The sequence below is a fragment of the Microtus ochrogaster genome, chromosome 6 (genome assembly GCF_000317375.1).
Source record: "Microtus ochrogaster isolate Prairie Vole_2 chromosome 6, MicOch1.0, whole genome shotgun sequence".
Lineage (NCBI taxonomy): Eukaryota > Metazoa > Chordata > Mammalia > Rodentia > Cricetidae > Microtus > Microtus ochrogaster.
In genome coordinates, this window is record NC_022013.1 from 68,788,831 (window position 1) to 68,814,327 (window position 25,497).

Here is a 25,497-nt window from a genome sequence, read left to right on the forward strand (position 1 = left end):
GAGACCAGGAATCTTTCCGCTCTCACCCAGGAAGACCTTGGCTGTCACAAACAGCTTTTCCCTACTTCTGTTTACTGACCAGCCCAAACTTCTATTTGAGGCAGCATTTCTCAAACTCCTTTGTGGACTCAGCACACCTGGAGATTTTGGGGAAATGAGGGTTCTGATCCTGCAGGTCTGGGAAGGGGGTGGTGCTGATGGTGCTGGCCTCTTGTCCATACTATGAGTAGTGAGGCTCTGTGGAAGCCCAGCATCCTGATTTGCTCTGTGGATATAGGACCTTTCGTGCATCTGAAAGTTAACTACAGGGATGCTGTGGCATCTTTGAAGTGCTCGGTACTGCTGAGGACGGGCTGGACTGGCTGGGCACCCTTAGTAGTCTAGTAAGTGAACTTCAGGAGCAAAGGCCAGGGGGTCGGGTGATGAGTCAGCTCTGCCACTTTTTATTTTTATTTATATTATTTTATTTTTATTTATTTATATATTTATTATTTATATATTATATATTACATATTATTTATTTATTTTTTATTTATCATGATGGTGCGTAAAAGTGGTGTGTGTATGTGTGCCATGGTTCACGTGTAGAGGCCAACTTTGTGGAGTCGAGTTCTTTCCTTCCAACTTTATGTGGGTTCTGGGAGTGAAGCTTAGCTTTCCAGGTTTTTTGAAGCAAGTGACTTAACCATCAGAGCCATCTTACTGGCCTTCTACCAGTTTTTTTTTCTTTTAATGACATTTAGCAAATTGCACCCATGCTGTAGGCCTCAGCAACTTCTCTGTAATAGGAAAGGTTAGGCCTGAGTGCTGTTCCAATGGTGATGCTATGAACAATAACTGCCTAGTATATTCTCTTTGCAGTCAGATGTACCAGTTCATTCCATCCTCATAACCATGTATAGGGCACGTGCTGGCACTGTCAACATTTCGCTAATGGGAAATGGTTGCTGAGGGAGTTTAAATAACTCGCCTGAGGTCATCAAGCTAGGAATAGCAGCAGTGAGGTGTGAACCGGACACCCTCCTCCGTAATCTATGACTTTAACCATGGCACCCCTGAAGCCCTGTCGGGAAAAGGCCACACGCTCTCATTCTTGGTGACTTCTCCAAACGAGACCCGTTTCTCACGGACTGTAGCTTTCACAGCTAGTTCTGTGCCATTGAGAGAGCCTGGCGTGGGCTAAGCTGTGGAGAACATGATGAGCTCTCATAGAGCGCAAGACGAACTGCCCCTCAAATGCTGCGCTGGCCGTTCTGGAGTCTGGAAAATTCAACAAGAATCTACTGCGCTCCCCTGGGCCACCCCCACAGGAGGCCTGGAGCCACAGTGTCTGGGTGTCACCATCCTCTTGGATATGTGAACATCAGCTTGGCTCTGAGCCACCCAGGCTCCCTTCTAGGACATTAGTGGCACCAACTAGGCTGTAGGGCTCTGCTTTTGAAACCTCTAAGTTTTTACACTTTTGTCTGTTAAAATGTAGAGAGCAAATATATCTTCTCTTTTGCTCGGCTGCTTCCTCTAACAACCTCATGAACTTAAAAATCAGGCCCCAAAGGTGAACACATCTGACATCTAAATTTAACTGATTTTGTGCACATGTGACCCTGGGGGTTGAACCAAGGACCTCACACATGCTAGGCATGTGTTCTACTGCAGGCTACATCCTCAGCTCTTTTTATGTCTTTTGTTTTGACAGTAAGTTGCTGAGGCTGACCTTGAGCCTGCTCTGGATCCCAGCTGCTCCTGAGTTTGTACTCTTTTTTTTTTGTTCCAGCCTCCTATGTAACTGAGACTATAAGCCTGAGCTACCAGCCCTAGTTACATAGCCTATTTTATTATATTTATTTTCAGAGCTGAGAATGGAACCTGGGGCCTTATCAAAGATAGACAAGGCTTCTACTACTTCTACTGCTGAGCCACATCCCCAATCCTGCCTTTTAAAAAACCTTTTATTTTTATTTGTACATGGGGGCATACACAGGTGCATACACACTCACACACATGTGCACATGTCACAGCACGTATGAGAAGGTTGGAGGACAGCTTGCAGTAGCTGGTTCTCTTCTTCCACCCTGGAATTGAAACCAAGTCATCCCCCTTGGTGGCAAGCACCTTTTCTTGCAAAGCTATGTTGCTAACTCCACTCAGAAATAACATTTTGAAGGGTTTTATTTTTATTATTTTTAACTATGTGTACGTCTATATGCCTGTGTGCCTGTGTGTCCGTGTGTGGGCACGGGCGTATGAATGCAGGTGTCTACAGAGGCAGGAGGTGTCAGATCTCTGTGGAGTTGCAATTACAGGAGGGGTGTGAGCTTCCTGATGTGGGCGCTGGGAACCGAACTCTGGTCTTCTGCAAAAGCCCACGTAGAACATGTAGAGACTTATAGAAGCCTTAGTGTAGGACCATAATTGGACAATGTTGGATCTCTATGAAGTTGCTTCCTCTAAAATAAACTGCTGGGCAGAAGGGATGGCTAAGCTCTGTGATTCAGATCCCACCCACGCCCGCCTTCGGCAGGTACCTCCCCACACTCCTCCTGCTCGAATGTTCTGACCGTCATGTCTGTCAGGTGAAGAATGTGCTGCAGTGTCTCTCCCCTGTGACAGCAGCCCCTCCCCTAGACAGAACTCCGGGGGCATTTGGAGCCTGCCTCAGGCATTCAGGCAGTGCCAGCTGACCATGATGCAGCTTTGGCCCTTTGTGGTGTGAACCAGGGTTAGAGCCTGGCAACTGCCACCTTGGGGTCATTTCAGGCAGCCGTTCTAAGGCATGGGTAGGAAACTCTGAAGTCAGCCTACCCATTTTCTGGGTGAGTGATCCAAAAGCGCGGGAACGAATGGTCTGCGCTCACAGGAAAGCAGTTAGCACACTCCTTTCTCCCACCAACTGTTCTAAAGTCACTTCTTTCATCCACTGAATGACTGATTCACTTGTGCAAGTGAATGGAATCGCTGGCACTGTTCTTCATCACTTGGTAAGAACACTGTATACTAAGAGCCAAAAAAGAGCCTGCCGGGTGCCCTGGCCATGGCAGTGCTGTTAGTAAGGAAGCTGGGGTAGTCTGGGCATGCTTAGCAGTTGGGTGTCTCAGAGCTGGAAACACTGGGTGCCCGTCACTGGTTCCCAGACTGGTGAGCCTCACTCTGAGCCATCCCATGTAGCTCCATAGCTGCCTATCTCCACGCCTACACATCTCATGGTAGCTAGTTGCCTGTTGCCTGTCTCCAAAACATTTTAATGTATTCTCTTTTCAAAAACTCTCCCCCCCCCTCAGGAAGTCTCTAAAAATCTCACCAAGGAAAACGAGCAAATCAAAGAGGACGTGGAAGAAATTCGAACCGAGATGAATAAGCGAAGCAAAGAGAACTGCTCTGAAAACCTCCGAGGCAGCATGCCCGACATCCGCTCAGCCCTGCAGAGGGATGCGGCTGCAGCCTACGCCCACCCAGAGGTACAACCCCACACCCCCAGGGCATCTCTGAGATCTGCTTCGGGAAGAGCTCTTCGGGGCTTAGTCCTTCCACAGCCAGGGTCTCTCTTCTGTGTAACAGCTCCTTAGGTGTGATGAGCAGGGATTAACCCAGCTTCACTTGAAACTGACAGCCAGGGAAGTTCAGCGAGTAAGGACGGAAGTTGGTGCTCAAATCTGGATCTCTTCTGAGCCTTGGCACCATTCTCACAATGCCCCTATTTGTGAGCATGTCCTTGTAGGACATAAGTGCTCTCATCCCTGGGAGCATCCAGGTTTGCGCCTGTCCAGGCATCATGACTGATATAGCACATTTTTCCCTCTCAGAAATGTCTCAGCTTGGAGACAATAAACAATATGTCCAGGCATCATGACTGATATTTGTGAGCATGTCCTTGTAGGACATATGTGCTCTCATCCCTGGGAGCATCAGGTTTGCACCTGTCCAGGCATCATGACATTTTTCCCTCTCAGAAATGTCTCAGCTTGGAGACAATAAACAATATGGTCCTCCTGCTTATAAGGGACTTGTTTAGCCACTGTCATCACTGTGTGGTCATCACTGAAGTTCTGGAAAGCAGGCCAGATACAGGTCAGTACCCCATCTTACAGATGGACATAGATCTTGGATCAATTGGAAAGCAGAGGCAGAGCTGCTTCTACCCAGCTGTAAAGCCCTGCCAGTCACCCCAGCATGTAGGGAAGCAAAGGAGGAGTGGAAAGGGGTTAGAGTCCTCATCTGACTTCTCCCACTAGGCCATGTCCTTTTTTATTTTTTATTTTTTATTTTTTTAAAGACAAGGTTTTTCTGTAGTTTTGGAGCCTGTCCTGGAACTAGCTCTCATAGACCAGGCTGGTCTCGAACTCACAGAGATCCGCCTGCCTCTGCCTCCAGAGTGCTAGGATTAAAGGTGTGAGCCACCACTGCCCGACTTAGGCCCCACGTCTTAAAGCTTGCGCCACCTCACAAAACAACAGGCCTGAGACTAAGCCTTCAATACATGGACCTTTGAGGGGAGAACTTAAGATCCAAACTAGCAGGCCACATTATTTTGTGGAATTCTGTGGCCTGGGTCATTGTGAATTTGGATAGGAAGGAAGGTTGTGTATGTGGACTCAGGATCTTTTTTCTTTTGGTTGGTTGTTGGTTAGCCTAGGCTAACCTAGGCTAGCCTCAAACTTGCTGTGTTGCCAGAGATGGTCTTGAACTCCTTATCCTCCTGCCTCCACCTCCCAGATGCTGGGGTTACAGAATCTGTAGACCAACGTGCCTGGTCTATGAGGTGCTAAGGACTGAACCCAGGACTTTGTGCAAGATAAGCACTTTGCAAAGCAAACTACATTCCCAGATTACAGGCCCAGAACTCTTGGGTAAAGAAATTCATTGTAGTGGGGCCAAGCAAGCATACCTGGTGGGTCTGGGAACTTTGGGGCACATATGTTCTGAAGGCAAAATGAGAGAAGAGGACTTTGAGGCTACAAGCACTGGAAAAGTATGGTTGTGGACTTCCCCAAGATGTAAGTCAAAAGTGATTCTATGCTGTAAAAATGAGAAAGGGTAATAATTATCTGGCTTTTTATGTTTTTGAAACATTATATTTCTTCAGAAATACTTTTTCTCGTGTTTGAGTATCCCTGACACGTTGGCCACTAAACATGTGTTTAGCCTGCCTGGTGGGTCACCCCTGAGGGAACCCAAGATTGTAACCCCAAAGCCAGGAGATTTGGGGAACCAGAAAGAGGCTTGAGGGCACTTGCTCCCCACTTGGATCCTGTACCCCTCATCTCAGTCTCCTACTGTCCAGTGCGGCCAGTACTCCTTGCCGTCTGCTTCCAGCTTCCCAGCCAGCCAGCTAAGCCGGAGAATTTCGTCTGTTGTTTTGATGATACATTCTGTGGTATGTTCAGGAACCCAGCTCAGATTTCCTGAGGGCAAACCAAATCAAACACATCAAACTCCTTTCCTCCTTGCTCAGCAAAGTCCACATCCTTCCTTAAGTCCCCACAGTGCACAGTGCTGAAGTTAGCACAACCCACCTAGCCAGGCTGGTAGTGTAGGAGGCCCAAAGGTAGACTCATTGTCTCCCTGTGCCTGCAGCCCTGTGTCTTTGGTGAGCACCATGCTGCAGCAGGGGAAACGGTTTAGTTGTTGATCTTTGGCTTTTGCAGATAGTGTCAGGAAGTTCTTGGAATAGCAAGTGATTATTTGTACGGTGGTCTTTCAGCACGGGCTTTGTCTAGAAGTGTGGCAGAGGGAGGGGCTCAGAGGCTAGGCTGAGCAGCAGAGTAGGAGTAGAAACACTAGATGCCAGGAGATGAAGTCATTTGGCAGACTCTTGGATGAACAGAGAGAGGCAATCAGAGCATGGTGGGGGCAGCTGCCACCCAGTTCAACTTGTCGCCAGTGAATCCAAGGAAATTATATGTTGTCTGGCAAAGGCTGTCCACTGTCTTGCTCCATATCCTTGGCTGGGACCAAGAACTGCAGCCCCTGCCCTTTCCCGAGCTCCTGGAACTGACGACAGTTCCTGAGGTTTGCCACAAAGGAATGACAGCTAGCTTCTGTAACACAGAGGGAAGCCAGGGCCAGCATCAATTAGATGCCCCTGGGCATTTGAGGTAGGGGCTGCGGCAGGGGCCGCCTGTCAGCCGCACAGGCCGCTCTTTCCACTGGGAAAGGAAACATCTTCCACGTCTGCTGGGCAGTTGCCAGGCCACAGCCCTGGGGACAAGGGGATGCGAGCCACTTTGGGGATGACAAGCAAGTAGTCTTGCGGTTACAACCAGTGTGGCTTAGTGTAAGGAAGAACATAGGCCCAGGAAGTGACAGCAAGGCCTAGATGGTGATTGTGTGACTTCATTTGTATCCTCCTCAGCCACTTCACTTGAGTGATCTTTCAACTAAGTTACCAAATGTCTTCTCGTTGATGAAATTTTTGTAATGTTACATTGCTCCATTTTTGTGAGGACTAAAAATAACAAATAGTGGATTTGGGCCGCAATAGGTGTTCACTAAAGTGGCATGACCAGCAAACAGACGTCCCCATTCCTGTGGGAGAGGTTACCTTACAAGAGCAGAGGTTTGAGGGAGACCCAGGGAACTGGCATGGAGGATGGACGCTGCCCAGATCACTGCTGACACCCTAGCAGGCTTTGTGTTCTCCTGGGCAGTTCTTTGACTCCAGTGAAGGGAGACTGGCAACAATGTGTACACATCCTTCCAACTGCCTGTCACCACTATGTGCCAGAGAGACACACATATTTAGGGTCTGCCGTATCTGTTGCACCATTTGGCAAAACTTTCGTCACGGGAAAACAAGTACAGACGTGAGTTGTAGTGGGAAGGGAGCATGTCAGGCTTTCTCCAGGCTGGATTTAAAGGTCAGAACAAAAGCCTGGTTTGCCCCCTCTGCACACAGTGACAGGGTGTTGTCATGATGGCTGGACCTCTGTAACTAATAAGGAGTGGATAAAGCCCTACTGTGCCCTACCCTGGGTGCTGTTTCTATTAGGGCCTTCCTCCCAAGGCCTGGAAGTTTGGGGTTTAAGGAACCTTACCCCTCCCCTCTGATCAAGGAGGAGGCTGATAGCGTTGGTGACCTCTGTCCTCAGCCACTGGCATCCTCGGGAGAGCAGGGTTGGCCCCGTGCTCCCACACTCACGATCTCCTACTCCTGAGAGCTGGAGTCGCCTGCAAGGTGGCCCTGACTTTGAGTCCAGCCAGTACAAATCTTGCACCCACAGTTCTTTGCTCGCCAAGTGGGTAATGGTCCTGCCTGGGGAAGCTATCGTGATATTGTCACACAACAGACTCAGGAGGCCAGTGTGTGGCAATAGCCTCTGAAGGGCAAGGTAATTTTTCAGCACAGCCAGCGCCATCAAGGTGACATTCTCATCGTGTCCTCGGGATTTCCCAGACTCCAGGATGCTTATCTTGAGGCTTCATGTCACTTGACAAAATCAAATGCCAATCATAAATGGAGGTGGTTCCTTGGGATTATTATGATTCAGAATTTTAGTAGATATTAAGGAACATCTGCCTGGGGAAGTGAGATCATGGGATGGCCTCTTCTCTTTCAAATTCTCACAGTCTAAAGAAGGGACAGCTTCCTTCAGTAGTGCTCATGGAAAGCATCTGTCTTGGAAGTGCAATCTTATTTCCCTTGAGAATTGAGTCTGTGACTCAAAAACAGGTTTTTGGTTTTGTTTTTTTAACATTGGAGAAGTCTTCTAGGCTGGCCTCAGATTCAGAGATTCACCTACCTCTGCTTCCAAAGTGCTAGAATTAAAGACATGCATTAGCACACCAGGCCTGTGCCTTGATTTCTTCATCTGTGAATGGACATGATAAAAAGTAAGCCTGATTCTTTTTTTGCTTGTTTTTTCGAGACAGGGTTTCTCTGTATAGCCCTGGCTGTCCTAAAACTTGCTCTGTAGACCAGGCTGGCCTTGAACTCACAGAGATCCTCCTGCCTCTGCTCCAGCACCGTCTGTCCTGTCCCATCTCTCTGACCAGTGAGTGACTTGTCCTTTCATTTTGTCCCCTCTGAGGAACAGTATGAAGAACGGTTTCTGCAGGAGGAGACCGTGTCCCAGCAGATCAACTCCATTGAACTCCTGAGGACGCAGCCGCTGGCTCCCCCTGCAGTGACGAAGCCACAGCAGCCCCTGCAAAGAGAGGTGTACCTGAGGGGTCGGCTGGCCTCCAAGCCCACCGTCATCAGGGGAATCACCTACTATAAAGCCAAGGTCTCTGAGGAGGAAAATGACATTGAAGAGCAGCGTGAGTCCGGGTTAGCGGGACGGCCCCAGAGGCAGGGCAAGGAGGAAACGGCCATTTGGATCCTGCAGAGATGGGGCTCCACACACCGCCCATAGCGCAGTGTTCAGTTACCTAGGTGTTTGCTGAGAGACCTTGGGCAGGTCACCTAAGTTTTCTGGGTTTCAGAAGACACCATGGCCAAGGATAGATGAGCTGGAGGGACTTCTGCATCCTCTTGTCCAGTCCTTGTTTGCAGATGGAGAAACCAAGGCCAGGACAGAATGACTTCCTTAGAGACACTTGGTAGGCTCTGCCATCTGCTCCTCTCCAGGGTCATCAGGCTGGCTGAGTGTCCAGCACCTGCCCCCGTCCACCTTCAACCTTCCTGCCTTTTCATAAGGAATAGATGAGCCTGTTTCTGTGCTGTCTCCGCGTCTGCCGTCATCTCTCTTTTCCTCGCCCAAAGCTCCCAGGAAGCCACTATTCCCCCTCCCTGAGCCAGCTCTTTTCCTCACTGGGATTTGGAAACAGCCTTCCACGCTGCCTCCCTGCTTCAGCTTGTTCTTCCGTCCGCTGCTTTATTCTCAGCCTGAAGCTGCGGAGTCATTTCGCCCGCTTTAGCTGTGTTTTTCGTTACTGATGGCGGGAGCTCGCTCCAAATCCCGCTTCCCGTCCAGCCCCTGGGATGCCTTCTTCTTGCCTGCCTCTTGCAGTTTCTCTTACCTCCTGGTATTCTCAATGAACATCTGAAAACTAACTTTCTGGCTAATTTTTTTGCACCTAGACTCTTGTCTCCTCTGATGAATCTTTACTTCCCATGTCTTTTCTGGGACAAGCTCCTCCCCAGTCCCCCACAAAGCTGGGGTAAGAATAGCAACAATTTGTTCACAGACTCCCAAGGAAAAACACTGCCCTTCTAACCATGTTCTTGCCCATCTTCTAAGTCCCCAACCAGAATGGTTTGGGATAGACCTCAACTACAGGACTTGTATAGCACGCACGAGGCCTAGGTTCAACTGCCAAAAAGAAAATAAAAGTGATAAGGTGAAATTTTGCCAGCACTCCCTCTTCAAAATCACTGCCACTTTGCAGCAAGGAACCCCATTCACCTGCCAGTTGCCCCCCATCCTTGGTCAGGTTGTTCCTTGCCCCAGGCCACAAATGAGTCTTGTGTTTGTTCCACAGATGATGAGCTTTCCAGTGGCGACACTGGCGTGGACTTGCTGATTGAAGATCAGCTCCTGAGGCATGAAGACCTATTGACAAGTGCCACCCGGAGGCCAGCACCCACTCGCCACGGTGCTGCTGTAACAACTGATGCAAGCATCCAGGCCACATTCTCGTCCTCAGGCCAGGGCTCTGCCTCAGCAGCCCGCCTTGCTGATCCTGACCAGGCCTCAGCTGGACAGCTCTTGGCAACCACACAAAGTAGCACGGTGTTTCCAGAACCTAAGGGGGCGATGTCTTCTACTCACGTCCCACCCACCACCGTGGCCCACACAGCCATCCCACCACTTCCAGCCTCCCTTGCTCCAGAAATGGTTCCTGAGGACACATTTGTGGAAGCACCACACTTGATCCCAGGGTTGCCGGACACAGCTGGGACAGACATGCCTGAAGAAGAGGAGACGACAGGGCAGGAAGCAACTTCTGCTAGCCCTGTCCTGAGCCCCGAAGAAGAAGATGACATCCGGAATGTCATAGGTGAGTTCTTCACCCCTGCATTAGATCTCCTCTGGTCGGTTTGGTAAAAGGTAGAGAACGCTGTAGAGAATGGGGACCAGGAAGCTAGGCCTCTAGCCGCGGCCGAGCACTGGGCTGGCATGAGCGAAGCCTTGGGTCTCACTCTCAGCTCTGCCAAAGCAATGCAAGAAAGGCCAGGGAGGGTCTCCCTCTGGCCAGCAGTTTTCACAACTAGCAGCATGGCCAACCTTTTGATGTAACATGACATTGTCACCTGCAGAATACTGGAGAACTCTGCTAGAGAGTTACAAAGAAAGAAACAAACAATCAAAAAACAAAACAAAACCTACAAAAAAAATCTTTTAATTAAGTTTGCAAGTTTGTATAGGACTGTAATTTTGACTGTCTTTATCCATGGGCTGCCGTTTGGACATTTCTGAAGTGTTTATGTATCTGAATGTGTCAATGACAAGATTAGTAATCTCCTTTCTAAAATACATATGAATGAATAAAATGAAATCCTCACTGTCATGGATGAGTTTTCCAAACATCAGTTGATCCAGTGAGTTTGTGATGGATACTGAAGTGTCCATCAGCACCCGAATAGAGTTTACCACAGCAAGGTTACCAGGACATGAACCAGCAGAGGATTTTTATTGCCAGTGGTCCCAGAGTCACAGCAAAGTAGAGGCAGGTTGTTGGTTAGTTTATGGCAACTTGACATAAGCTGGAGTCATTTGGGAAGAGAGAATCCCAACTGAGGAAAATGACTCCATAATATTGGCCTATAGGCGAGTCTCTCGGGCATTTTATTGATTAATGATTGCTGGGATAAAACATCATGACCAAAAGCAACCCAAGGAGAAAGGATTTATTTGGCTCATCATTAGGGAAGCCAAGGCAGGGACTTAAGGCAAGAGTGTGGAGGCAGGAACTGAAGCAAAGACCATGGAGCAGCGTTGCTTACTGGCTTGCTGATCATGGCTTGCTGATCATGGCTTGCTGATCATGGCTTGCTGATCATGGCTTGCTGATCATGGCTTGCTCAGCCTGCTTTTTTTTATAGGACCCAGGACCACCTGCCCAGAGATGGCACCACCCACCGTGAGCTGGGCACTGTGCTGGCTGCTGGGAAGGCTGGCAAGAGTTTTTAAGGAAGTTGTCCTTTGAGTTGGGTTTGAAAGAATGAATGGTAGTGTTCTATGAAGACAGAAAAAGAGAGCCTTCAGACTGGCAGGTCCAATGGTTCAAGGTACATTCTAGAAGCAAGGCGAAGACAAGGCCTTTTGTTCAGAGAGCTCCATGGCCACAAGATGACTCTGAGAATAAGGAAACCAGGGAGCAGGGGGTTGGGATGGCAAATAGAACTAGTCACAGGAAGTAGCTGACTACCTGGGTATGGTGGCATGAATTTGAAATCCTAGGACTCACCAGGCCAAGATAGGAGGAGCTCCAGTTTGAAGCCAACTTGGGTTATATAACAAGACCCTAAGTTAAAAAACTGAGTGGCGGGGTGACGCAGTTGAGTGATGGGGTGACGCTGTTGAGTGATGGGGTGACACTGTTGAGTGGCGGGCCTGTCAAATATTTGGGAAATCCATTTGCTTTAGCAGAGGGCAAGGTCTGTCTCATTGTCCTCACTCCCTTTTTCCCAGCTACCATCCCTGTGGTAACCCTGTTCCTGGTCCCTCTTCAGCATATGGTGCTACTTCCAAGAACGAAGTAGTACAGGGGCACCCACCGAAGGCCGCACATCTGGCACTGTACCTTCTTTCCTGTCCCTGCTGCTGGCAGCAAAGTGATCTTGGCAAAGCCTGACCTTCCTTTGAATCTGGAATGAAGTGAGCAGTTTGCTGACTGTCTTTTCTTTCATGATGCTCTGTGGTTTTTCTGAGGAAATTTACAAGGCTGTACTATAGTAAGGCATGTTAATTGGGGGAAAGTCTCAGAAAAAAATGACAGAGAAGGAGCAGGGGACAGGTAGTGTCTTAATTACTTTTCTTTTGCTGTGACAAAACACCATGATCAAGGCAACTTATAAAAGACAGCATTTAGCTAGGCTTCTGGTTTCAGAGGGTTAGGATTCATGATGCTGAAGTGAAGGCATGGTAGCAGGGACAGCTGAGAGCTCACATCCTGATGTTCATGCGGGAAGCAGAGACAAAAGGAACATTGGAAATGGCAAAAGTTTTTTGAACTCTCAAGGCCTGCTCTAGTGACATACTTCCTCCAACAAGGCCACACCTCCTAATCCTTCCCAAACAGTTCCACCGACCGGAGATAAGGAGTTCAGACATAAGAGTCAGTGGGGGATATTCTCATTCAAACCACTACAGGTAGTAAGGTTAGGATCTCAGGGCACAGTCTCAGGCAGGCTCACCAAGAAGGCAGCTCTTAGGTGGCAGAGATAGTGCTGGAGAAGGAGAAAGTGTTTTGTTTTGTTCTCTCTTTCTCTTTCATTCATTCTTTCTCTCTCTCCCTCTTCCTCTCCTCCATTCATCTCTCTTCTTTCCTCTCTCTGTATTCCTCTCTTTCTCCCTCCTTCCTTCTCTATCTTTCCCTTCCTCCCTCCCTCCCTCTCCCCTCTCTCTCTCTCTCTCTCTCTCTCTCTCTCTCTCTCTCTCTCTGTGTGTATGTCTGTGTCTGTCTCTATGTGAGATGTGTGTATGTGCTTACGGGTGTATATGGATGTGTATACACATATGTGTGACAGTCCTAAGTTGACACCAGGCATCTTCCTTGATAGCACTCCATGTTATTTGTTGAGACAGGGCTTCTCACTAAACCTGGAGCTTCGGGGTCTGGTGAGTCTGGCTGGCCAGCTTGCCCCTGGAATCTGCCTCCTGAATGCTGAGACTACAGGCAACAAACACACTCCCCTGACTTTTAAGTGGGTTCTGGGGAGCTGAACCCCAGTCCTCATACTTGTGCCCTCCGAACCATCTCTTCAGCCTTTCCTTTCCTCTCCTCTTCTTTCCCTTCCTCTCCTCCTTACCCTTCTCATCCCTTGTCTTCCCCTTCCCTCCTTCCCCTTCCTCTCCTCTCTCTCCTCTTCTGCCCTTCCTTTTTCTTTCCTTCTTTTTCTCTTATTTTTCTTCCCACTGCATGGATAATTGCCATGCTACCCTCAGGTTACCCTGTAACCACAGCCCTAAGATTCTTCACCTTTCCAGATCCCTTGGCTCCATACTCCACCATTCAGCTTCCTGGTGCACTTGGGTGGGAAGGGAAGTTCCTTTAACTCTTTCACCTTCTGACCCCACTGTCCTCTGCTGGTAGCTGAAAAACTCACTGTGAAGACAGCCTACAGATGAGGTCTACAAACCTTTGATCTTGAGGCCATTGGGTTTGAGCCTGGGAGCCTCTGCTCTCATAGACAAGAGCCAAAGGCAAACTCCCCACTGTTTCCAGCCTGGATCCTATCTCCCAATCTCTCCTACCTGCCTTGGCAGATTTTCCACCAATGGACTTTTAAACCAGTGTAATTACCAATAGGTACTTGTCTGGAGTTCTCTTAGGAGTTCAGCTGGTATGCCCAGAACATCTGTGTCCTGACCCCCATTTACCTGGTGACAGGAGCTGGATATTGGGGACACATTCTCTTGGTGCTCAATATTCTGTTTGCCTGGACTGAGTCTTGTAGACCCTGGCAGGGGATGTTGTTTCAAAGGCACTGGGGTTCCTGCCTCTTCTATCTACCCAGAAAAACAAAAAACAAAACAAAACAAAACAAAAAAACCTTGGACAGTGATGGATACAGTGTATTGTTTGGATGCCAAGAATAGGACAAGAGAGTGGTCCAGGGAAGGAATTATTTTTCCCCTTATTTTTTGATAGTTTCATGCATATATACAATGCATTATGGTTATATTCACCCTCCCTCGTTCTTCTCTCAACCCCATCTTCCTGACTAGTTCCCCTCCGTCAACCATTAGCAGACAACAGCTCTTCAGGGAAAGGCAGGACCTTGTGGACACCTCCTCTATCCAGGATGGAATGTTGAAGGCTGTGTGTTCATGGTTGCATGGGCCATGCCGTACCTGGATGGCAGTGTTTTATGTCTGTCCTCCCTGTCCTCTGGCCCTTCAATTCTTTCTGCTCCTTGGGTAGTCATTTCTCCTCTGCTGACCAGCGCCTCCCACTGGCTGCGGTTAGTGTGGCTAAGGTCCTGTTCCTAGGATCCTCTCCGCAAACTCCTGACTTTCTGTGCCTGGCTGAGCAAGAACATGATGTGTTGATATCTCCCAGTCACCAGCTGAATAAAAGTCATTTGGCTGGAAGAGGTACAGGCCACTAGGTTGCTGCTGGCAAGGGTGGACTGCTATTTCGTTTTGTCATTTATTTGGGTTTTTTTTGGGGGGGAGTGGCAGTTTTGATTTTTTGCACAGTTTAAGATGTGTTTCTTTTCTCTTTTCTTTCCCTAAAACAAAACAAAACAAAATTTGGCCTCCAGGTCATAATTTTTTTTTTTTTTTGGCCTCAGGTTCCCAAGTACTAAGATTATTTGTTTAGATTTGTTTTGCTTTTGAGACAGGGTTTTGCCACTGTCCTGGAATGTCCTGAAATTTGCTATGTAGCTCAGGCTGGACTTGAATGACTCAGATTTTCCTGCCTCTGCCTCCTAAATGCTGGGAATAAAAGTGTCTGCTACCTTGCCTGACCTTCTCACGCGGTTTTAAAGGCAGTGTAGCCTAGGTTAGCCTCAACCTTTACCTTCTGGTCCTCCAGACACTTTTTGACTTTTGGAATTATAGGAGTGCATCACCACACCAGGGATTATGTAGTGCTCAGGATAGAACCCAGGGCTTCACACATGAGAACTACTTCCCCAGCCTCTAAAGGGAATATCTTACCCCAGGTTTCTAGACCTGGCTTTGTGATGGCCTAAGATAGCCAGCACTATCCTCAAGGAAGCTTAAACCTCAGGAAGTTTCTAGCACAGGTAAATGGGGATTGTTTTTCTGGACACTGTGGTGTAGCTCTAAGATGGGGAGAGGGAAGTTCCTGGTGATGTCAAGCGGCAGCCTGGGCTCCAGAAAGACTGAGGACCCAGGAACTCAGTGCCTCTGCTCAGCAGCTCCAGTTGCTGTAGAGAACTAGAATGCTTGCGCTAAATGGCCACAGCCCTGCAGATTCCTAGACGTTATCAGTGCCAAGTCCTGATGTGATTCTGTGAAGGGGCCAGTTAGGGGCAGTGGCGCGGGAGGGAAGGACACAAAGGGCAAGCCTATGACAACACCAGCATGCGTTGGTCTGTTTGACTCTATCATGATCTGTAAAGAATGTCTCCCCCACAGAGCACAGAGCCTGAGAAACCCCAGGGCTTGGCCAACCACTCTGGCAGTGCTGTGAGGGGCTGGGCCTGCCTTCTTCTCAGGTCAGGGAGGCCGCTGCAGGGACACTCAGGGAGAAGGATGCTAATGTAGCCTGGGACTGTGCTTTTTAGTGCCTCCATGGCCCCAAGACTCTGTACAGGACAGACAGTTTGCTGTCACAGGCTACAGGCAAAAGTCTGCAAACTCTATCCCAACCCTCAACTCACAGAGAAATTGACGGTCTCCTAACACAGGCCCTAAAAATGTGTCTATAAAGTAAAGTTGTTCCTTAGATGTATACAGACAAAAGTCTGAGGCCCTCAAGAGGAATAAATCCTCTTGTACTTAAAGCTACGCCCCTCAATGCCAGGTCATGGGGATCCAGAATAAGCAAGGCATGGTCATTGGTCATTCCCTTAATGGGGCTGACCAAGGGAGGAGGTTGGCCGCCAGGGTAACAAACGTGTCTGAAGTAAGCATCAGAAATGTCAGAGACCACTGTGGTGGGGCTCCCCCAGCATCACAGGACAGGGAAGAACCCAAAGCAGGGTACAGTAAGAGCCAGGCTTGTCAAGGGAGGGAAAGACAACATGGGTGTTCCAGCACAAACTGACACAGGATAAATTGTTACACATCCATATTAGTTATCTTTCTGTTGCTGCCATAAGACATCATGACCAAAAACAACATAAGGAAGAAAGAGTGGATTTTGGCTTATGGTTCCAGAGGGCCAGAGTCCCTAATGCCTGGGAAGACATGACAGCATGCAGCAGGAGCAGGGAGCTGGCTGGTCTCATTTTTCTCTCCATCCATGGGAAGCAGGGAAGTTTCACAGAAAGTGAGCAATTCTCAAAGCCTGCCACCAGTGTCATACTTCTTCCAGAAAATCTGAACCTCCTAAAGGTTCCAAAACTTCCCTGAACAATACACTTGCCTCTGGGAGATGCCTTCCTCTCAAATCACCACACCTTAAGGATTTCAAAAGGCAGCTTCAGAACATTAACATGGAGCAAACCCTCCGAGCAAGAACCCATGTTACCGCACAGACCAAAGGCTCATCATGACATCCCTGGGCATGGCCCCCATCAGGCAGCCTGGCATAAGCAACTAGAAAAGGGTGAGAGACCTTGGGCCGGCAATCTTAGGACTGAGTTCATTCTGAGGTGTCCTTTCCTAGGTGTGTTCTTACGTTTGAATGCCTTTGGGTCATTTGTTGTTCAGTTTCCTGTTCAGCTGCTGTTCTGTGGCGATCTGCCACAGAGATTGTCGCGCGCTCAGCCTGGCTGGCTCATTTTGCTGTCTGCTTGCTGCCTGGAAGCAGCTGAGTCAAGACTTTTGAATAGAGAGAGATGTTAAGAAGTAAGAATGGTTCCTTGAGGTGATGGCACAAGCCTTTAATCCCAGCACTCGGGAGGCAGAGGCAGGTGGATCTCTGTGAGTTCAAGGCCAGCCTAGTCTACAGAACAAGTTCCAGGACAGTGACAGTCAGGGATACACAGAGAAACCCTGTCTTAAAAAGACTAATAATAGGCCGGGCGGTGATGGCGCATGCCTTTAATCCCAGCACTCGGGAGGCAGAGGCAGGCGGATCTCTGTGAGTTCGAGACCAGACTGGTCTACAGAGCTAGTTCCAGGACAGGCTCCAAAGCCACAGAGAAACCCTGTCTTGAAAAACAAAAAACAACAAAAAAAGACTAATAATAATAAATAAAAAAAAGATGAAGTAAGAACGGTGATGCTGGAGGGCTGTGATATATGATGGGGACTTGAGGCTTCACATGGTAGTTAGAGATGGCCAGTTACTAAGGCCTTAAGCAGATGTATATTATGGGAATTCAGCTCTTACATAAGGTCGTGGGCAGGCAGGCTGGATGGAGGTGAATCAGCAAGAGAGCTGGTGTCACCGGCATGAACCATGCCAGTGGCAATGAGATCTACATGAAGTCTGTGGTGGAGGGGAAGGGCTGGGGGTGAGGAGGAGAGAGAATGGAGGCAGCTCACAGACCACTTGAAAAAGCATGGGCGGAGGAGATGTCAGGATTCCCCCAGCTTCTGGCGAGGTTAGCGGGTATCGTGCTGTGTCAGGAAATCCAGGTGGAGAATGTGAATGAGGGGAGTGGGGAGGCAGAAGGACACCCCGGGACAGGTGTCAGGTAGGCCATCGCATGCACCATGTTGGAGGCCCAGACCGGGCTCTGTGTCTTCAGTAGGAGCTGATGGAAGCAAATGAAACACCTGGGAGGGGAATTGGGGCTGAGAAGTTACATAGGGGGATGAGATGGGGACTGTGCGACAGTGGCCTGTACCACCTCCTGAGATGGGTGGGGGCGCCGCAGATGGCCCTCAGTGTCTGAGCCGAAGAGAAGCTTGACTAGCCTCGGAGGATGACAACATCCCTGAGCAGCAGTGGCAAGCATGTAAGGCAGCAGGCAGGGAGAGGCCAAGAGCGTGTAGGTATGGTAAAGGGGACGCCCCGTGGGATGAAGGAGTACCTTGCAGAAGCACTCCTTCGAGCTGACGGTGGGACAGGGGGCGTAAGTTTGCCGCTCTCATCATCTAGGCTATGACATGCAAGCAAGTGTATGTACTGAAGGGGAGGGAGTCTTCTTCCCCTCCGACCCGGTGAGCTTTGTAGTCAGGGCTGTCTGCCTTGAAGGACTGTGGATGAGCAGCTGGTTTAGAAGAGAAAGTGCTCAGTGGATGGTAGTGTCTGCCACCATCATCCATGGTAGCCCTGCTCCGAGGAAGACCAAGAGGGGCACAGGTAGAGCTCTCCTCCCCGAGGGTCCGTGAAGCACCTGCTACCTCTTGCCTTCTCTCTAAGGCCGATGGTCTGTGCCCGTGGGTCAGAGCTTTGAGACTCTCTTAGTGACTTGCTTCATTGCTGTCACAAAATACCTGACAAGAAGCAAACTTAAGGAAAGGAGGGTTTATTCTGGCTCACATTTGAGGACGCAGTCCATCATGGGGAGGTGGGGGAGTAATGATGGCCGGATCTTGGGGCAGCTGGTCACATTGTATTGACAGTCAGAAAGCAGGGGGTGATAGATACTGTTTAGCTCACTTCCTCTTTTTTATTTGGCCTAGGGCCCCAGCCCACAGAACAATTCTGCTCATAGTTAAGGTGATGGTCCCAAATCCCTCACGAGCTTGCCTAAGGTTTGTCTACTCCATGATTATAGTTCCCCTCAAATTGGCCATATTAACAATCGCAAGAACTGACCCAGAGTCAGCATGGTGACATGTCTGGGCCACGTGCTCTCCTAACCCCCCAGGATCCTGTCTTCCAATGGTTCTGACGTCACACACATCAGTCCTAACTTCCTGCGTGGATTCCTCCATTCTGTAGGGTTTTCTACAACCCAGGGATATAGGGACATTTGTCCCGAGGACCCAGGTATCAGCACTGCAGAGCTGCAGGCTGGGATTCCCACCTTCCTATAGGAGCAGGGACACCTCCTCTTGCTCCAGATGCTGACCTCATCTGTATCCATTCCCACCCTACCCATTTGCCATCAGCCTCCTGGCTAAAAACAACATTTATTCTCTAGCAGCTCTGTAGGCTAGAAGTCTCAAATGAGTTTTATAGAACTAAATTCTTGGTGTCAGAAGTCTAGTTCCTTCCAGAGACTCCAGGGGAGAACCTGTGCCTTATTTTTCCAGTGTCCACTTGGTGCCAGCATTCCGTGGCCTGCGGCTACATCAGCCCGGTCTGTGTTTCCATCAACACAATGCTCCTCCTCTTCCGTAGCCCATTTCCTGCTTCCCTGGTGTGTGGACAGTTGTGATGGTTTAGAAACCACTTAAATAATCCCTGATAATCTCAAGATTCTTGATCCGGTCACACCAAGTCCTTTTTGCCATAGAAGGTCACGTCCGTGAGCCTGAATGGTTAGAGCGTGGACATCTCGGAAGGCCTGTCTTGGTTTATTTCTTTTTAAGTTGCTGTAATAGAGTACTCCAACAAAAGCATCTTAATGGAAAAGGGGTTTATTTCAGCTTACAGTTCAAGATCCCTTTTATGGAGGGGAAACCAAGGCAGCAAGAGCTCACAGCAGCTGACCATCACACATCCACAGTCAGGAAGCAGAGATTAATGTCTGCTTGGTGCGGCGCCACCCCCTGGGGGCAGGATGTCCCACTTTGACACAATCACCATAATCCCCCAGTGGCATCCCAGAGGCTCGGCACCCATACTCTACAAGGGTGACAGTGAACACTAACGGTCGCAGGGCAGTCACTCTGCTGGCCCTCTCTTGTCAGGGTGGATTCTCCACGTGCTTCCGCTGTGGGCTGTGAAAAAGTCAAGGCTCTAAGCCATCATGGGGGCAACACAGACATTGGAGTTAGCGGCAGGGCCAAAATGGAGACCATTGGCTCTGAGGCCAGGCATATTGACAGTCCTACCTTAAGGCACTGCCAATGAACATCTCAAGGCTGAGATGGGACCCTACCTACCGATGTTTGGTTATTCCCAGGAAATGAAGAATCCATCTTGGCTTCCAGAGCCATTGGCAACTTAAGGTGTGGTGAGAGATGGGCATGGCTAGAGCAACTGTGACAGTAACACCTTTTCTCACTTGGCATTTGTGGGCCTTCAGGGCATGGCTGGCAGAGAATCGGTCAAGGAAGGAGGTACATGAGTTCAGGCTGCCTGGGGATGGCACGAGAGGGCTCACCTCAGTGCGGGGGAGTGTGGCTTCTCCACTGGCAGTCACAGCTCCGCGCTTAACGCCAGGAAATGAGATAGTTTCCATCCGACTGCTGCCAGGCCCGGCTGGAGACTTCTGTTTTATTGTCTTGAACAAATGAGCTCAGGCCTGAGGGAATGAGGCTGGTGGGTGGTTTCTGCTGTTTGTCAAATGGAGACAGCGTCTCTCCCCACTCTGTCAGAGTTGAACCCGATAAACCCTACTCGGAGATGCCTAAAGCCGACAATCTGCAACTCACTGTGAGGCCAGCCTGGAAAACACTGTTCAACCCAGTTCTATCCGATGTCTGCCCCGGAGCCGGGGCCAAGGCACAACTGCCCTTTCCAGCCCTGCTAGCCATAGGCCTTGCATTTTTCCTGCCTCAGATCATTGGGACACAGATTTCATGCAACAGACTGGAATGGGGTCTCCTGGAATTTAGAGAACCCTGAATCCAAAATTATTTTTGCCTTATTTTTGTCCCAAGTGGTCAAAGCCAATCATATTTATCACTATCGTTTCCCAGGGCCACTGGTTTTGATGGCAGGTAGGATGGTATCTGCTGATGCCCATGGTTAGAGGTCCCTGAGGAATCCGATTCTTCAGTTATGCTTTTTTCCCAGAGCCCACACACACAGGGTAGACAAGTGCGTGCTCTGGGAGTTGCACGTGACTTTAGTATCATTCAAGCTGATATTCAGTAATGTCACATATCAAGCATTTCACATTTTCAATTTAGTCTAGAGTCCTAAATAGCTCTAGTGACCTGTAAGGACCTTTGCTGGATACTGGGCCATTCCAAGGCCACTTGGCGGGGTCCTGCTGAATTCCTGCTCCACTGAGGAAGACTGGAGATTTAAAAGGGGGAGCCTACAACAAAAGCTGGTGGGATGCCCTGTCCGTCCAACTCCCCAGCAGGAATTCCAGACAGCCTGTTGCTCGTGAGGATATAGATTATGAACTTAATAACAGTTCCCTGCAGACATGATTGTCCACTGTCCAGCCAGAGCCTCCCTGGGCTGCTAGGCACAGATGTGGGCTCCTGGCTATGCCTGTCAGAGTCCTTTCTTTTCACACTTCTCTCTGTTCCCAAGTATCTGACTATCTGCTGGCGCCTGTGGTGTGCCAGATGCTTGGTGTTCTGAGTTCTGAGAACGCAGCAAAAGCCACAGCCCTTGCTGTGTATGCTCTTGTTGGGGTGGATGTAGAGGCACACCCTGGCCTGGTGATCACCCAGCGGTAGAGTACTTGCCTAGCATGCATGAAACCCTGTGTTCAGTCCCCACTAACTAAAACATATACACTCACACAGGCACAGGCATATCCCATAATAGAGGTATGTTTTTGGTACTGTGGTAGCAGGGATCATCAACAGAACAGGACAGACTGGCTTTCTGGGAGATGGTATATTATCCAAAAAAAATGACTTCATTTCTTTGCCTGTTAAAGACTAGGATCACAAAGACAGAGAGGCAGGGTGGCATCACAGTGGCCCACCGTGACGACTGTGGGGAGCTTTGTGGGAGTAGCATGTAGACTACACACTGGGAGTACCATCGGATGATGCTGAGACGCCTGGTTCCTCCGGACCACAGAGGCTGCGGAGAGGACAGCTGGGGGGAACAGCAGAACTGAAGATGCACTGAAGGAGCAGGGAAGACATCTTTAGATCACTTTAACCCTTCCGTCATCTCTTCTCCATTAGGAAGGTGCAAGGACACCCTCTCCACAATCACGGGGCCCACCACCCAGAATACATATGGACGGAATGAAGGAGCCTGGATGAAGGACCCCCTAGCCAAGGATGACAGGATTTATGTAACCAACTATTACTATGGCAACACACTGGTGGAGTTCCGAAATCTGGAGAACTTCAAACAAGGTTTGTGGCTCAGCTCTGATGTGGTACTGCCTCCCAGCCACATTTCCCCTCTTCTCACTGTGGCATAGTGAGGGTACACAAGAAGCAGGACATCCTCTGTAGACTGGAAAAGGGCATTTCCTGGAGGGGTGGTTGCCTCTTTGGCTCTCTCTCCCTCTCTCTGCCCTCTTGGCTCTGACCCTCACCTTCCCACCTCCTGGGATATGAAAGACCTTGAGCTAGGATAGAAAACATCCTCTCTTCCCCTTGGCCCTCAACAATTTACAAATCTCAGTCCAATAGATGAGCATGGGACCCTTGGGACACTCAGCAAGAGGCTGGTGGGATTTGCTGTTGCTGTTTGACAGCTGAGGATGCTGGGTGAGAACAGTCAGCAATATGCATTTCGGCACTGGAGAGCGGTAGTGCTAAGACCCAGACCCAGGTATACAGACCCCAGTCTATAGCTGGTCCATCCCAGGCAGCACTTCCCTGAAGCTTCCCACCTTCTTGCCACCACAGGTCGCTGGAGCAATTCCTACAAGCTTCCATACAGCTGGATCGGCACGGGTCATGTGGTGTACAACGGTGCCTTCTACTACAACCGGGCCTTCACCCGAAACATCATCAAGTATGACCTGAAGCAGCGCTACGTAGCTGCCTGGGCCATGCTCCACGACGTGGCCTATGAGGAGGCCACACCCTGGCGGTGGCAGGGCCACTCGGATGTGGACTTTGCTGTGGATGAGAATGGCCTGTGGCTCATTTATCCAGCTCTGGATGATGAAGGCTTCAGCCAGGAGGTCATTGTCCTGAGCAAGCTCAATGCTGTGGACCTGAGCACACAGAAGGAGACCACCTGGCGCACTGGGCTCAGGAGGAATTTCTATGGCAACTGCTTTGTCATCTGTGGGGTGCTGTATGCCGTGGACAGCTATAACCAGCGGAACGCCAACATCTCCTATGCTTTTGACACCCACACCAACACGCAGATTGTTCCCAGGCTGCTGTTTGAGAACGAGTATTCCTACACCACCCAGATAGACTACAACCCCAAGGACCGCCTCCTCTATGCCTGGGACAACGGCCACCAGGTCACCTACCACGTCATCTTCGCCTACTGACACGCCTGACCCCACAAAGAGAAGCGCAGAGGGGCCACTAGCACCTTGTGTGTGTCTGTGTGCATGTCTGTGTGTGAGAGTGTGCAGGTGAGTGTGTGTTGGTTTAAAATCTATATTATTTTGTATAATATGACAAATGTAAAGTGACAGTTTGGGTCTTATTTTTTTTATGTGGATTGTAGATCAATCCATACGTGTATGTGCTGGTCTCATCCTCTACAGTTTATATTTTGTGCAAACGAACTTCTCCTTTTGACCAGTAACCTACCTTCCTTCGTGCTCGAACCTCTAACTCCTGAGCGCAAGGTGAAGGGCTTCTTCCTCTGGGTCTTGGAGCCAGACTGTGTCAGGAGCAGGAGTGAAGGGCTCAAGAAAGAAGTGCTAAGTGGTGGGAATTTTTTAATGTATTAGAGAAGTTCTTAAAACTTGAGAAAAAAAATGTCTTTTTTTTTTAATAAAGGAGAAGTTTTAAAAATCCTTTCCCAGGTCATTTTTGCTTAGCAGGGATACATTTCACTAGGTGTCAGCCTCCCGCTCCTGCAGGAGACAGGTCTGCTGTTCCACCAGAAACGGAAGTGTTCTTTCAGCCTAGTGGCGGACACCTGAAATCCCAGGAAGGCCGCAAGTTCAATGCTACGTGGGCTACGGCAGAATGAATTCCAGACCAGTTTAGGCAAGTTACCAAGCTTCTGTCTGGAAAAAAAGAGAAGAAGAAAAAGAAAGAGTATTCTATTGCCAAACTGGCCTAAATCCCAGTTGAGGTGCAAGACATTCCCTCTCTCGTCCTTGGCGTAGTGGTGATGTGAGTTCTTTCTCTTCCTCTCCTCTCCTCTTGTCTCCCCACCCTCTTTTTCTCCCTCCCTATTGCCCCCCTTCTGCCCTCTGATAGCCTCATACTCACAATCCTCCTGTCTCACCCTCCCAATCACTCTGATCACGAGCACGAGCCCACACACACTGCACCAGCAACCTAGCCTCTGGCCCGAAGTTAGTTACTGTTGAAAATACAAAGCTGAGTGTGACCGTCCGCAGCCTTCCTTAAGAAATCTTCCCCTAGTCAGTCAGCCAGCACACCAGACAGCTGTCTCCTCTTCTGCCCCCAATCTTGTCCATTGTATCATCCCAAATGTGCCCCCAGATTGGACATTTCTTACAGAAACAAGGTTCCTAAGGGGCAAGAAGAACTGCAGAGCCCCCTAGTTCAGACAGCCCCACGTGGGACCTGCAGCACACATTGTAGCTCTCCCAAGGCACAGGCACCCTGAGAAAGGTGGGGATGGTGTGGGAAGAAGCAGAGGTGATAAGGCGGGGAGAGAATGGCATCACATCGCCACACAAGGCCCACTGTCCATCCCACTCTCTCTGGAGAACCACGGCTGCCCATATGTCCTTGTGGGCCTCAGCCTCCTAGCCATGGCCACCCGTCATTGCTGCTCTAGTCTTCCTGTGTGGCTGCCCAGTCTGCCCCTCCACTTGACCCACCGGCTTCCTGGCACCACCCACAATGGACAGGTTTTACTATTCCTTTAACGTTATCCCTTGTCGGGCTCCAAGTCCGATTTCTCAGATGATTCTAGATTTTATCAAGTGGGCAATTAATACTCACCACCTTAAATGATACATTATAAATAAGTACAGCAAAAGTTGTTTTAAGACAAATTTGTGAGCTAGTTCCATATTTTTTATTTGTAGTGTTCTTTTGTAGACCTTGTACCCAGGATCTGTACAAGTTTCTCAGATGGAGAGGGGTTTCAAATGGAGAAAGTGCGAGAACCCCTATCGTGATGGGTGCGAAAGAGTGAAGCAGAAAAGAGACAGAGGAAGAGGGAAGGGAGGAGCTTCCTCACTTTAAGTCTAGACTGCCAGTGGCCCAGATGGTTCCAGAGATTCTGAGGTCACCCGGTGAGGTTGGTGGCATTCTGCTGCTACTGCTTGGTCAATGTATGGGATCAGCGTGGGTGACTGCATATGCCTCCTTCCTGTCTGCTCCCAACTTGTGAGGAGGGATGTGGGGCGCCTGTGTCTGAGTCCTGGCTCCCTGCATGGCCCGTATGTGAGCTTGAATAAGCCCCTTAACCACGCTTGAGTCCAGTTGTCTCTAAAACACGGGCCTGCCTTTGTCTGCAAGGAAGGTCGATTGTGAAATGCTCAAGGAGGGTGGAGTGCAGGTGTGAAAACATTAGCCAGCAGGCTGGGGATGGGGCTCAGTGGGAGGCTTGCTCACCTAGAACACATGAAGTCCTGGGTTCGTCCCCAATACAACATAAACAAGAGTTACACACATCAGTGCACACTTGTAATCACAGCTCTAGGAAGGGAAGGCAGAACGACCAAGAATTCAAGGTCAACCTCGACTCCAGAACTAGTTCAAAACCAGATAGGGATAGATGAGACCTTCCCTCAAAAACAGCAGCAACAAACACTGGCCATTATTGCCATCTAAAGATAAATTCCTTATCTTGACTTCCCAAGCCAGCCCCTCCTTTGAATTTCCTTGATATTCTCCTGGTCCCCGGGGACATAAGCAAAAGGCCCTCTATACTCTCCAATCTCCTTGAATCTCAGCAGCACCCAGGAGGACAGTAGCT

At 49.4% G+C, this 25,497-nt stretch overlaps 1 protein-coding gene across 2 annotated transcripts in view; it reads left to right on the forward strand.

Annotated features, from left to right (window-relative positions):
- Olfml2b (olfactomedin like 2B) overlaps positions 1 to 23,363 on the forward strand; it is a 37,202-nt gene extending 13,839 nt beyond the window's left edge. Inside the window, exons 4-8 of one of the 2 annotated variants that reach the window (XM_026779618.1) lie at positions 3,279 to 3,455; positions 8,025 to 8,256; positions 9,421 to 9,939; positions 21,630 to 21,806; positions 22,308 to 23,363. In XM_026779618.1, coding sequence (XP_026635419.1) covers positions 3,279 to 3,455; positions 8,025 to 8,256; positions 9,421 to 9,939; positions 21,630 to 21,806; positions 22,308 to 22,909 — 1,707 coding nt within the window. In that variant the 3' untranslated portion in view covers positions 22,910 to 23,363. The remainder of the gene's footprint in view (positions 1 to 3,278; positions 3,456 to 8,024; positions 8,257 to 9,420; positions 9,940 to 21,629; positions 21,807 to 22,307) is intronic. The other variant, XM_005348781.2, reaches the window with a different exon arrangement.
- Positions 23,364 to 25,497: the final 2,134 nt, after the last annotated feature.